Source organism: Sminthopsis crassicaudata, chromosome 2, assembly GCF_048593235.1.
Source record: "Sminthopsis crassicaudata isolate SCR6 chromosome 2, ASM4859323v1, whole genome shotgun sequence".
Taxonomy (NCBI): domain Eukaryota; kingdom Metazoa; phylum Chordata; class Mammalia; order Dasyuromorphia; family Dasyuridae; genus Sminthopsis; species Sminthopsis crassicaudata.
The window spans coordinates 146125466-146140349 of record NC_133618.1 but is presented as its reverse complement, the minus strand read 5'-3'; the positions used below and the strand labels follow the sequence as shown (position 1 = coordinate 146140349).

Sequence of the window (14884 nt, the reverse complement as noted above, 5' to 3'; positions counted from 1 at the left end):
ACAAAGAGGGCTGTCTTGAACATTTTTGCACGCTGGGTCCCTTTGAGATATAGGCTCAGTAGATGAATGTTGGAAGGGATGTGGGAAAACTGGGACACTAATACATTGCTGGTGGAGTTGTGAAAGAATCCAGCCATTCTGGAGAGCAATTTGGAACTATGCCCCAAAAGTTATCAAACTGTGCATACCCTTTGATCCAGCATTGCTGCTATCGGGCTTATATGCCAAAGAAATACTGAGGAGGGGAAAGTAATTCAAATTCCTAGCATGGCGCTGGTAGATTGTACTGTTTCACAGACATATAACTATCAGATCAGTACAACAGCTGTGTAGACCTTCAGTTTGATAGGCAGCCTAATGCCTCTTCTCTCTTACACTTTCCTTTGGAGTCTCCCAACACTGAGCCAACTCTGGGAATTCATAAGCTAACCTCATGACCTATGTGGCCACCCCTCCAAAGTATACAGCATTCAAAATGTCTCCATTTGTTGTATGTGCCAAAATGTTTGTGGCAGCTCTTTTTGTTGTAGCTAGAAACTGGAAGATGAATGGATGTCCATCAATTGGAGAATGGTTGGGTAAATTATGGTTTATGAAGGTTATGGAATATTATTGCTCTGTAAGAAATGACCAGCAGGAGGAATACAGAGAGGCTTGGAGAGACTTACATCAACTGATGTTGAGTGAAATGAATAGAACCAGAAGATCGCTGTACACTTCAATGTTGTATGAAGATGTATTCTGATGGAAGTGGCTATCTTCAACATAAAGAACATCCAACTCACTTCCAGCTGATCAATGATGGACAGAAACAACTACACCCAGAGAAGGAACACTGGGAAGTGAATGTAAATTGTTAGCACTACTGTCTATCTACCCAGGTTACTTATACCTTCAGAATCTAATACTTAATGTGCAACAAAAAAATTGGATTCACACACATATATTATATCTAGGTTATACTGTAACACATGTAAAATGTATGGGATTGCCTGTCATCTAGGGGAGGGAGTAGAGGGAGGGAAGGAGGGGATAATTTGGAAAAATGAATACAAGGGATAATGTTATAAAAAAAATTACTCATGCATACGTACTGTCAAAAAAAAAATTTATAATTATTTAAAAAAAAAAAAAAAAAAAAAAAAAGATTCTGAGGCCAGATTTGAACTATTTCACTATCCCTAATTTCATTTACACCTTTTTAAAAATATACCTTGGCTTGAGAAAGAATCTCTGTATCCAGTACCTTCTTCTGCCAGGTGATCTTCAGAATCTTCCTAAGATAATCCAATGGAAGTAATTCAAATTCCTAGCATGGCGCTGGTAGATTGTACTGTTTCACAGACATATAACTATCAGATCAGTACAACAGCTGTGTAGACCTTCAGTTTGATAGGCAGCCTAATGCCTCTTCTCTCTTACACTTTCCTTTGGAGTCTCCCAACACTGAGCCAACTCTGGGAATTCATAAGCTAACCTCATGACCTATGTGGCCACCCCTCCAAAGTATACAGCATTCAAAATGTCTCCATTTGTTGTCCTCAATGGCTCCACAATGGATGGCGTGCCTATGTTTTCTCTGTATTAACCGTCAGCCACAACTGCCATAAGCAGCCAAGAAGCACTCCATCCCTTGTGACATCCTGCCTCAGAGGCTCCACACAATCATCTGGGAACACAAAGTTACACGCCATCTCTCCCTCCACTTTAGTCTTGGCTTGGAGCCTTTCAAGTTAAATAACTTACCATCAGTGGAGTACCTGGTCTCAATGCCATTTTGATCCTCTTTGAAGGGATATGACATTGCTAAAAATGAGCAAGCACAGAGCCCTGCTTCACTGCATTGGGGACTGGGAAAGTCCAAAAGCATTGTCCATTACCCAGAACTTGTGGAACATGGGATCATGACACTGACATACAGTATTGATGAACTTCTCCAGCAGCCACATTTTGCTGTGATCTGCCAAACCTCATTTAACTCACAAGGGCCTTGGTCAGATCAATGAACATTGTGTACAGATATCTGTTCTGCTCCTGGATTTTCTCCTGGAGAAGTCAGATAGCAAACACCATATTAATCATTCTGCAGCCCTTTCTGCAACCACACTGATTTGAATAGATGACCATGTTCCAACTGAAGGATCAATCTATTAAGGAGCACTCTGGAAAGAATCTTGCTAAGATACCCCACTGGCACAGAACAACCTATTTCCTTTTCCAAAACCAACTCCTGGACAGCAAATCTTTTGGGAGCTACCTAGTAAGACTTCTCTCCATGAGCAGACTGACTGGACAATTACTGTTAGGTTGTTACAGGAAACAGAGAGATTGTTAATAAACAGCATTTATTACCTATGTACCAAGTACTATACAAAGGTTGCACATGCAAATGAACTCAAAAAATGGGGTCCTGGGTCAAAGAGCTCTCATTCAAATGGAAGACAACATTCAAGAAACTATGTATATATACGATATATACAATGTACTGAGTCTGTATCCCCAAGAGATCATAAAAGAAGGAACAAGACCCATACGTGCAAATATGTTTGTGGAACTAGAAATTGAGTGCATACCCACTTTTTGGGGAATGGCTAAATAAGTTATGGTATATAAATGTAATAGAATATTATTGTTCTATAAGAAATGATAAGCAGGCTGATCTCAGAAACCCCTGGAAAGACTTATATGAAGTGATATTGAGTGAAGTGAGAAGAACCAAAAGAACACTGTACATAGTTAATAGCCAGATTATATGATGATCAACTGTGATTCAAGGCAATTCCAATGGACTTGGAACAGAAAATGCCATCCACATCCAGAGAGAGAACTATGATGACTGAATTTGGATTGAAACATAGTATTTTCACCTATTTTGGTTTGTTTATTGTTTCTTTCTCATGATTTTTTCCTTTTTGGTCTGATTTTTCTTGTACAACATGACAAATAGGAAATATATTTAAAAGAATTGCACATATTTAACCTGCATCAGATTGCTTACTGTCTTGGGGAGGGGGAGGATAAGGAAGGGAGGAAGAAAAATTTGGAACACAAGTTATAAAAAAATTGAACGTTAAAAACTATCTTTACATGAATTTGAAAAAACCAAATATTATTGAAAGAAAATATATACAGTATAAACAGGAAATAATGAGGGTGGGAGATAATGATTTCAGTATTTCAGACACATTATGGATTTTATTTTTATGAAAAAATCTAGTCCAAAAAAAATTTATGAATGAATTTTTGGGCTTTCTATAAATAAACTGAGGGCTTTCTATACTCCTGAAGGTCAAATATCAATCCCCTTTAAACCAGCAAACGGGTTATTATTTCACTTTAACTGTAGTGAATAATAAAAAGAAATAGAATAACTAACTAGATGAAAAGAAAAGAATCCTGGGATCCTCACCCTACTCTTGTACTGTACAAATGGAGTATTGCACAACTGGTCCTACGATCAATTCTGATAAATATGGCTCTTCCCAATAATAAGGACTGTGGGAACTTAGTGTGGATCACAACATAATATTCTTACTCTTTTTATCGTTGTTCACTTGTATTTTGTTTTCTTATTCATTTCCTTTCCTTTCTAAGCAGATTCTTCTTATGCGAGATAATTGTATAAATACATTGAATTTAACATGTATAACATATATTGGATTGCTTGCCATCTAGGGGAGGGGGGAAGGGGAAGGAGAGGAAAATTTGGAACACAAGGCTATGCAAGAGTCAATTTTGAAAAATTATCCATGCATGTGTTTTAAAAATAAAAAGCTTTCCAAAAAAAAAAAAAAAAAAAAAAAAAAAGAATATTGGTCCTAGAAGAGCATATTATTGTTTAGTGATTTCAGTTGTGTTCAACTCTTTGATGCTTCTTTTGGGGAGATTTTCTTGAAAAGATACTGGAGTAGTTTGCCATTTCCTTCTCTAGCTCATTTTGCAGATGAGGAAACTAAGGCAATGGGGTTAAATGACTTGTCCAGTATGATACAACTTGCATCTGAGGCCAGGCATCTGGCCTGATGATATCTATAAATGGATAGATCTAATGAGCCACCCAGCTGCCAGAAATAACATATTGGTTATCTAGAACACCAGAAAAATATCCTGTTCTATATAATAGTCTTTTAATTTTGAAGACAATAATCATTTCTCCCTTAGTCTGCTCATCTCCAATCCAAACACTCTTTAACTCTGAATCAGATCATCTATCAAATCAAATATATAGCAGTTAGGTAAATTTTTCAGCTGAAAAACTGTAAAAATTTATTTTGTAAAAAACTTTTGTAAAAAATTAGTTTAAGAATGATTAATGTTATCAAAAGTAACTATTTCCAAATATAAATATAATAATAAGGACTATATGGTGAATCTAGGCCACAAACCTTAAATTCATGTTTAATAATCCAGGTATTAGCAAAGTTTTATTACTATCCTTAAAGGTTTTGGGGCAGGTAAGTGGCACAGTGGATACAGCACCAGCCCTGAATTCAGAAGGACCCGAGTTCAAATCTGGTCTCAGACACTTAACACTTCCTGGCTGTGTGACCCTGGACAAGTCACTTAACCCCAGCCTCAGGGGAGGAAAAAAAAAAATTCCTTAAAGGTTTCAAATCAAATCAACCAATACTCACTGAATACTCACCATGTGCAAGCCATTCTGCTTGTCCCTTCCTTTCTCTTTCCTCAGGTCTAGCACCTTGCCAAAAACTATGATGGTAACTTCTAAACTGATCTCTCAAGCCTTCAATTGGCTTAAACATTGAAACTAGAACAGATGATATATCTTCAGTTCAATTTGGCTAACATTTAAGCGCCTACTATTCTGTCCACAACATTATAGTAGTCATTGGGGAAGATACAAAGTTTAGATAAGACTCAGTACATGTTCTCCTATAGCTATAGAGTCACTATATAATTCTGAATGCATATGGCAGCATATTTTTTTCACTTTATTTTTCTTGCCCCCCCCTTTTTTTTTAACACAGCTAATATGCAAATGTTTTCATACTTCACATGTAAATAGATATTATATTGCTAGTTTTCTAATGAGTGGGAGTGGAATTGGAGAGAGGGAGAGAATTTGGAACTCAAAAATATGAATGTTAATTAAAAAAAAAAAAATTATCATTACCACCACCATCATCAAGAAACTCATTCACCTAATTCTGTAGTGCAGTCTGCTTACCATCTACATATATTTAGATGAATTGGTAGATATAAATAAAATTTCATTTGATCTCGGATTTGCCTGTTACAAAATCTTCACCAGCTCCCTTGTAAAAGGCAGCTTAAGATTCCTTTAAAGGACATTCCAAGGTGCTATACAATTTGGCCACAACCTACTAATACAACCTTATCTCTTGCTATTACTAACACAAATTTGCTTATCTCTAACACAAACCAGTCTAGTCAGGTCTATCTCAAGATTGTCCAAATACAGTACATTTTCTGGGCATTTACCCACCCCTCACTCACTACCTTTGGTTCTGGCTGCTCTCTCCACAAAAATCAAAATGCAAAGTTAACTATATTCGCAGCCTTACTTGGGGGGAGGGGAGGAGAAGGGATGTAACTCAAGAAATGTAACCAACAGCTTCTACTCTAGATAAGCTTGCAATCTACTGAAGACACAAGACACAGCTAACAACATAAGTGCCCACAAGGACAAAGTTGTAATCTATAAACTGAATTGTTGCAGGAGTCCCAAAAGGCCTGAAGGAAGAGAGGGGTTTCAGAAGGATGAGCAAACACTAGCCAAGCAAATCGGTGGGCATATTTTGAGTCAGAGGCACAAAATGCCCGCTATTAACACTGCTGCCCCTTCAGACATTCTCTGACTTTTGGGCCTTCTTTTGAGCCTGGCCTTTTTTAGGAAACCTCCTTCCCAGTAACTCCAGCTTCATGGTTCACTCCCTTCTCTGAACTCTTTCTGCACTTTGCTGTCTGTACCACTTATCTCTCCAAGAAGACTATTAGTTTCCTCTAGGACAGAAGTGGCAAACATAGTTCGCCTGAGTGGAGCTTGAAAGAGATTAAAAAGTAATTTGGGAGTCCTTGTTTCTATTTGAGTTTGACACCACTGCTCTAGGACAAGGTCATTTTAATCAGTCATGTTTCAGTGGCATGTGATTCTTCAGGACCTCATTTGCGGTTTTCTTGACAAAGATCTCAAAGTTGGCCATTTCCTTCTCCAGGTCATTTAACAGATGAGCAAACTGAGGCAAAGAGGGATAAGGGACATGCCCCAGGTCACATAGCTAGGAAGTGTCTGAGGCCGGATTTGATCTCAGGAAGACGAGTCCTCCTGACTCCAGGACCCACACACTATTAACTACACCACCTTTCATTTAATAATGTTGGTACCAACACATGGCTTAGCATCATAACATACTAAGCATTAGCATAAAGTCACAGGTCTAGGAGGCATTCAATACCTACTTGTTGAATTCAGCCCTCACAGGTGATGCCAGATCTCAAATCAAACATAAAAATGGTACTACTCTGATTTTGTTTATCTTACCTGACATCTCCTTTGGAAAGATTAGTATTTGCAGGGTAAAGAATAACTTTATTTGCATCTACATCCACCACACATTTGGTATGCAGGTCAAATTCTGTAGGGAAAAAACAATAGGAAAAACATGTTTATTTTAAGCATTTATTGTTGCTGAGTCATTTTTCAGTTGTATCAGACTCTCTGTGACCCCATTTGGGGTTTCTCGGCAAAGATATTATACCAGTTTGCCATTTCCTTCTCCACTTCATTTTACAGATGAGATTGCTAAAGCAAACAGGGTTCAGTGACTTGCCTAGGGTCACATGACCAGTCAGTTTCTGAGGACAGATTTGAACTCAAGAATACAAATCTTTCTGAATTCAGGCTCAGTGCTCTTAATACTAAATATCTTTAACTGTTAAGTTCCTAAAAATGTTTCTTGAAAAATCTGTTATCCATATCAAATTCATCAAAATGAAAAACAAATCCTTGAATTGAGAAGCAATTTTTTAAATAGAAGGAAATAAAACCAATCTTAAAACCAGATTGGACAAAAGATGACAGACTTAATTTGTATGGGAATTAGTCCTACTGTATTAAGATTTTAAAAGCTAAGTTTTGTCTTGTAATGCCCATTAACAAGGTTTTTTTTTTTTAATGTTTTTTACTTTATATTAGTTTCCCATATATCCCAAGTCCCACATCTAAAAAATTTAGATTTTTTTCAAATTTACATAATGCCTTTCCTCCTGCCAAAGTCAATCCTTAAATTTGCAACTTTGAGCCCATAACCTGTCTTCCCTCTACATTTTACCCATCCTCTCTTTTTAATCTTCAGTCTCTCAATATCACCTTGTCCCTTTCTGTCATCTACAGATGCACTCAAGTCTTTGGAGGGAAAAAAAAAAAACCTTCCACTAGATCTTACCATGCTTTTCTCTTCTTCTCAGCTAAAATTCTTTTTCCCCCCCTCACATTTTAACAGTTTGTTTTTTTGGTTTTTTTTCCAAAGACATGCAAAGATAGTTTTCAACATTCACCTTTGGGAAACTTTGTGTCCCAAATTTTTCTTTCTTCTCCCTCCAAAGACAGCAAGTAATCCAATATAAGTTAAACATGTGCAATTCTTCTAAACATATTTCCATATTTGTACTTCAGCTAAAATTTTTCATCCTTTAAAAACCATCTTTTAGCTTTTGGCTGTCTCCATTTCACCTATGCTCTTTTCTAAAATCTTTGCAATCTAGTATTCAACAACTATCATTCAAATGAAAATGGGTTCTTAAAAGAGACTGATCTTTCAATTGCCAAATCTAAGGATTTTATCTAAACTTTCTTCCTCCTCAATCTCACCACAGTTTGTGAAACTATTGAACACTCCCTCTCTCACTTTCTTCTCTCACTCAACTCTTTCTGTGCCTTATGTCTGCTGAACATCCAGTTTAAGAAGTCTGAAAAGCATCCAGAGATACAAGACTAGACTTCAGCAGAGAATGTGGGGCAAAACGAGCAGAGTTGAGAATCAACAGCATGAAGAGGATTTAAATTCACTAGAGCTGAAAAGATAAGGATCTAGTAAAAAAGAATGAGGAGAGATCAACTGAGTAGGAACAGAAGGAAAAAGTAATACCCCAAAAACTTAGAGAAGAAAGTTATCAAAAAGAAGGTGATCAACAGTGTTATAGATTACAGAAAAGTCCAGAAAAATTAAGACTGAGGAAAAGACAACTTTGGATTTGGCAATTAAAAGATTTTGGATGAAGTGATGGTGATTTTGGAGAAGAGCAACTAGATGGCACAGTAGATAGAAGGCCAGGTCTAAAGTCAGGAAGATTCATCCCTCTGAGTTCATATCTAGTCTCAGATAGTAGCTATGTGATTCTGGGCAACTCACCTAATTTTCTTTGCCTCAGTTTCCTCATCTGTAAAATGAGCCAAGTATCTTTGCCAAGAAAACCCCAGATGGGGTCACAAAGAGTCAGGCATGACTGAAATAATAATAAAAAACTTTGACAAGGGCAGTTTGATGGCGTAATGAGGTAAGAAATCACACTGTAAAGAGGGGGAGAAAAAGTAGAGGTGCCTAATGTAGATGACCTTTCCAAGGAATTGCTCCACAAAGGACAGAAGAGATACAGGATGTTAACAGGTAAGGAAGGATCAAATGAGGGTTTTTTTTTTTTTAAGCAGAGAGCCATGAACATGTTTGTAGGCAGTGAAGGAGAAGTTGGCAGACACAGAAAGATTAATAATGAGTCACAGAAAGTAATACAGAAATCCAATAACAATTGTATATAATCCAGAGTTCACTGTAATTATTATTAGTGACTATGGATTACTCATTGGGATTCAAACCACATGCTAAATATTCAGGACTTAGTTACCTGAAAGAGATGAATCTGAGCAGGGAAACTTGTATATGTGCTGAAGTATTGTGTATCCTGATTTATGTAAAGAAATCCATTCCTAAGAGATTTTGGTATAATAAAACCAAATTTAGGTAAACTAAATCCTGTATTCTTATGTTATACCACAGTGCTTTTTGAAAGAAATCCTAATTTGGCCCTTCACTTACAGTCCATCTTGGACAATTGCAGGAGCCTAATGGGTCTCTCAGCATCCAGCCTCTATCCTTCCCAAACCAAATTCCACACAGCTGCCAAATTGATACATGTATTTGACCATGTCACTTCTCTACTTAGAAAGCGTCATTATTACTTCTATAACACACAATTCAGTATGAGCATTTTAAAAACTTCACAATCTAATGCTAATCTGTCTCTGCAGGCTATAAATTCTAATTATTTGCTACTTATTCCTTGCATACAACATTCCATATACTACCTCCACATCTATTCATCATTCTGTTCCTCATATCCTTCTCATCTTCCTGCCTTGGAGTTTCTCATTCAATTTGAGACAGCTCAAATGCTAGTAACTTCTACAAGCCTCTTTTGATTTCTCAATTATTAATGCCCATCCAAAAACTTTGTATTTATTGTATATATATTTTGAATCTATTTATTAGTGTATATACTGCATCATTTTCCTTTCCCATTTAATCTTGAGGACAGAGACTTATTTTTGTCATTGAATCTCCAGCCCCTAGAGCTGTACCAAAATTATAGTAAGCATATAATAAATGCTTGTTGAATTGAATTGGACCCTCATAAAAACATTTTTATAATTTAAATAATGATCTAATAATTTACTTCATAAAATTCAAAACTATATAATAAAGTCAGTCTTTGAAACACTGATACCCAACTTAAAAATATCCCTTACATAAAAAATGTCATTACAGGATTCCCCTCTTGTCACCATTACTTGACATGAGAAAGATTCCCATCCTAAGTCCAAATAATGGACTGTGTCTGAGGGACTAACCTAGGATTCCTTTCAAAAATATTTTTGTGTAATATGTCAATAAGAAACAGCCCAATGGGAGAGGTACAATTTTTCATTTATTTGAATTAAAGCACAAGACAGCAGAGCAAGGCAGAGAATGATCTCTCGTGTTTAGGCAGCTGGGAGTGGAGATGGCACTAACGACTATCTGCTAGAGAACCATGGACAGAAATATCACAAGGTATTGGGAAAAACATCTCAAGCTCGATCACCTTCTTCTATAAATGAGAAAGCTAAGGCCAAGACATTAAGTTACTTGGCCCAAACCAAACCAATAATAAAAGGCAGAGTGGAGATCCATAAGCGTGTCCTCTCCCTCCAGTGACATGTGCCATGGTACCATGGGTTCTCCAGCCTCAGATCTGACATGAGACCCTGGGTTCAAATTCTGGTGTCTGCTGCTTCCTGCTGCCCCATCAGCAAACCTATCTAGACTACACTTGCCTCACCTGTCAAAGTGAGGAAAATTAGTCTAAACATCATTTAAGACCCTTCCAGTTTTAAATCCATTATCCCACAAATTTGAAATATTCTATTCCATTCTAGGCAATGCATTTTCAGAATATGTTATGTAGGTATCCCCCACAAGAAAACAGAAGCTCCTTAAGGGAAGAGGCTGTTTCACTTCCAACACAATAACATAAAAGTACTTAATGAACACTTGACCCACTTGGGAAGGGCATTGATAATCTGAAGCAAAAGTGGTGATGAGACTATAGAGCATGCTGGAAACTTGAACGTAGAAAAAAGAAAAGCTGAGGTGGAGAGGACATGATTTCTGAAGGACTGTCACATGGAAAAAGGATTAGAATTGCTCTGCAAAGTCTCAGAAAGCAAAACTAGGAACAATAGGTGGAAATTGCAGGAAAGCAGATTAGGTCTCAAAATGAAGAAAAGTTTCCTACCAATTAAAGCTATCCAAAAGTACGATGGGCCGCCACAGGAGGTAATAAGTTCACTAAACATCTTTCAGCAAGGTTACTTGTGCCATTGTTAGAGACCCAGATATGAATTAAATCAGATTGGCCTCTAAGATCCCTTCTAACTCTGAGATTCTAAGGTTCTCAGACCTAGTACCATATAATATTTTTATTAGCTGTCTGAATGAAATTAAGTTACTGGCAAAAAGCTAACTAGGACAAAAACCACTTTTTTTCACTACCCAGAAAACACAAGTAGTGAATAAATGTATGTTGTCAAATGTAAATGTGGCAAGTGAAAAATTGTATCCAATCCTTCCAATGAATCTTCTGTGTGATTCTGATAAATTTTAATTTTAAAATGAACCCCCCTCAAAAAAAAAACAGATACCATTAAAATTTAAAAGATTCGGAGTTCTCTTATAAAATAGTACCCATCAAAATACAAGTAGCATATAAATAGCAGTTTCTCCACATTTGGACATACAAAAAATAAGTTGAGAATGACTTAAATATTACATATGAGATCCAGTAAATACTAAAAAGTGGGTACTATCTTAATTAAGCTAAAAGAATGAGTGAATTGTCCAGAACCACTGATTCTAAAAAGAGTGCTGGACTTTGAACCCAGATAAACCTTTAACCCAGTTTGAATTACATTTGCAACACTTACTAAAGTCTGACAAGGATAGAGAAATAATTTAATTTCTTTACATCCTAGTTTCTTCACTTGTAAAATGGGAATAATAATACCTTTGGGGTACTTGGGGATACTTGGGGATCAGAGAAAGTTGGAGGATCAAAGGAGATAATATACATAAAACTCATTTTAAAAACTTAAAGCAGTCAGGTTTTATCATTATTATTAATAATTAGTGGTGATTATTATTAATAATAATACTAGATCCCAAGCATTTACCAAATGACTGAGGTCCTTTTCTAGGGCTAATTCCTGGGGGTAAAGATGAAAACTTCAACAGCTGATAATCTTGCACACCCAATCAACAAATGAGTCATCATTTAACAGTGAATAATCATCTTAAACAAGACTTACTGCTATGTACACATCAGTTATTGCTTTCTCCCCAATGACATCATAATAAAATTTGGGCTGGGCCTGGGGATACTCCCTACATACAGGATATTCCAAAAGTTTTACTGCTGTTTTAAGCTTCAGTAGCTTAGACTTTTGGAATGCCCTTTATCACATGTATCCCAAGGAAGAATCTCTTTGGATTATCAAATTTTCATTTAGCTTTCTTAGTTTTTTCAGAAAATCAGGAAATTATTGCTTTCAAATTATATCTAAAGTCTATAAAAAACTTTTATTAAGTTTTCCTTTATTTATGTACTATATAGCCTCTTGGAAATGAATCTCCCTCTATTGCTCAGGAACAGAAGCATGGCATTCAAACAACTCCAAAGATAACTAATGCTTCCAACCACTTTATAACAATTACAATTTATCAGTCTTGTATTCCATTTCCTTAAGGACAGCTTAGATAACAGAATAAAAGCTGGCAACTTTAGGCTAGATGGAAGAAGTAGATTTTTTTGTTGTTGTTTAATTCACAGGATAGGTGAAAGGATTTTTAGAACTGGGTAAACAGCCTCCAGCTTAATCTATTCTGAAGACTGTAACTAAACAGTTTACTAGATTTTCTTTTCTTTTTTTTTTTTTTTAATTTTATTTTATAATTATAACATTTTTTTGACAGTACATATGCATGGGTAATTTTTTACAACATTATCCCTTGCACTTACTTCTATTCAGATTTTTTCCCTTCCTCCCCCAACCCCCTCCCCCAGATGGCAAGCAGTCTTATATATGTTAAATATATTACAGTATATTCTAGATACAATATATGTGTGTAGAACCGAATTTTTTGTTGCACAGTAAGAATTGGATTCAGAAGGTAAAAATAACAATTTACACTCATTTCCCAGTGTTCCTTTTCTGGATGTAGCTGATTTTGTCCATCATTAATCAATTGGAATTGGATTAGCTCTTCTCTATGTTGAAGATATCCACTTCCATCAGCATACATCCTCGTACAGTATCATTGTTGAAGTGTATAATGATCTTCTGGTTCTGCTCGTTTCACTCAGCATCAGTTGATGTAAGTCTCTTCAACCCTCTCTGTATTTCTCCTGTTGGTCATTTCTTATAGAACAATAATATTCCATAACATTCATATACCATAGTTTATAGTTACCCAACCATTCTCCAATTGATGGACATCCATTCATCTTCCAGCTTCTAGCCACTATGAAAAGGGTTGCCACAAACATTTTGGCACATACAGGTCCCTTTCCCTTCTTTTTTACTAGATTTTCTTGAAAGAGAACAGCCTACTTGAGAAGTCCTAAAAATTTCTTCATTAATATTTCTCTCACTAGTATAGCTTATGAAAAATCAACAGTCCAATCTAATCCCTAATTGAAGGACCTATCATTCAGCAAATATATACTAATGTGTGAAAGACAAAGACTTTAATGAAGTTTATTCTACAAAGAGGACAAACATATGCAAATTGTGATAATAAACAATATTATATTAATAAGCAACAAAATTATATTTAAGATTATTCTGGTAGAAGAAAGAGGAAAATGCAAGAAATGTTGCAGAGGTTTAGGGTTAAAGATAAGAAATCTGAGAATTTTCTCCACAGAAGAAATGGTGGAAACTATAGGAATGAATGAAAATGCCAAGAGCCCAGGATCAAAGCCAAAACAGCAGGGAACACCCCCAGCTCAAGGGATTAATAAAAAGATGGAAAAAGAACCAGAAAAGTAGATCAAAAAGAAGCCTTAGTTAAAGGAGAATGTGGTGCCTCTAGAGCAGATAACCTTAACCTGAAGTCAATGAACTTAGTTTTTTTGTTTGTTTCTTTATAGCTTTTTATTTACAAGATATATGCATGGGTAATTTTTCAGCATTGACAATTGCAAAACCTTTTGTTCCAATTTTTCCCCTCCTTCCCCCAGATGGCAGGTTGACCAATGCATGTTAAATATGTTAAAATAGGGGCTGCTAGGTGGCGCAGTGGATAGAGCACCAGCCCTGATGAATTATTCAGGAGGACCCGAGTTCAAATTTGGTCTCAGACACTTAACACTTCCTAGCTGTGTGACCCTGGGCAAGTCACATAACCCCAGCCTCAGGAAAAAAAAAAAAAAAAAAAAGTTAAAGTATAAGTTAAATACAATATATGTATACATGTCCAAACAGTTATTTTGCTGTACAAAAAGAATCAGACTTTGAAATAGTGTACAATTAACCTGTGAAGGAAATCAAAAATGCAGGCAGACAAAAATAAAGGGATTGGGACTTCTATGTCGTGGTTCATATTCATTTCCCAGATGAACTTAGTTTTTTTAAAAAACATTTTGATGATAGTATGATAAAAATTGTGTTCCTTTGTAATCCTATGTATTTCATTTTATGCAATTAAAAAAACGATTCTTAGGATCTAGCTCATGAGACTGCCAAAAGAATTCTTGCTCTAGACTAATGTCTCTCAAACTTTTTGATCTCAGGGCTCTGGTACACTCTTAAAAATTAGTGAAGACCTCAAAAAACTTTTATGTGTATTATATTCTCGTTCTCCCTCTCCTAGTGCCCTAGGCTCACAATCTAGGTCTCATCCTAGTTCCTCACTATCTCCCCCCACCACCACCATGTACAATCTGTGCCAAAGCCTGGCAACCTTTGCAACATTTCTTATAATACACCCCCTTCTCTCTGACACTGCCACCATTCTCGTATGGACCTTTATTACCTCACATGGGGTTACTACAATAGCCTGCTAGTTGGTCCCTGTTAGGTTCTTACTTAATGAGATAATGAGATATTAGGTTCTTACTAAGTGCTAAGTCGGTACTTAACAATTCTCTAGTTCCCGCCTTTACTGGGAGTTTTACCCCTTTGGACTTCTGGGGAGGAGCTTAATGTTTAAAAGGAGCAAGTTCATTGGTAGAAGTAGTTTTCCCACACCCTTGCGTTATCCCACGCCCATTCTCTGGGAGGATAAAAGAGGGAGGCACTCTGGAAGAG

The 14884-nt window shown here is 36.4% G+C and overlaps 1 protein-coding gene across 1 annotated transcript in view; it reads right to left on the bottom strand.

Moving 5' to 3' along the window:
• KIF13B (kinesin family member 13B) overlaps nt 1–14884 on the bottom strand; it is a 246319-nt gene that overhangs the window by 220204 nt on the left and 11231 nt on the right. The window contains 1 exon segment of the mRNA XM_074287554.1: nt 6524–6617. Within this exon segment, the coding sequence (XP_074143655.1) occupies nt 6524–6617 (94 nt within the window).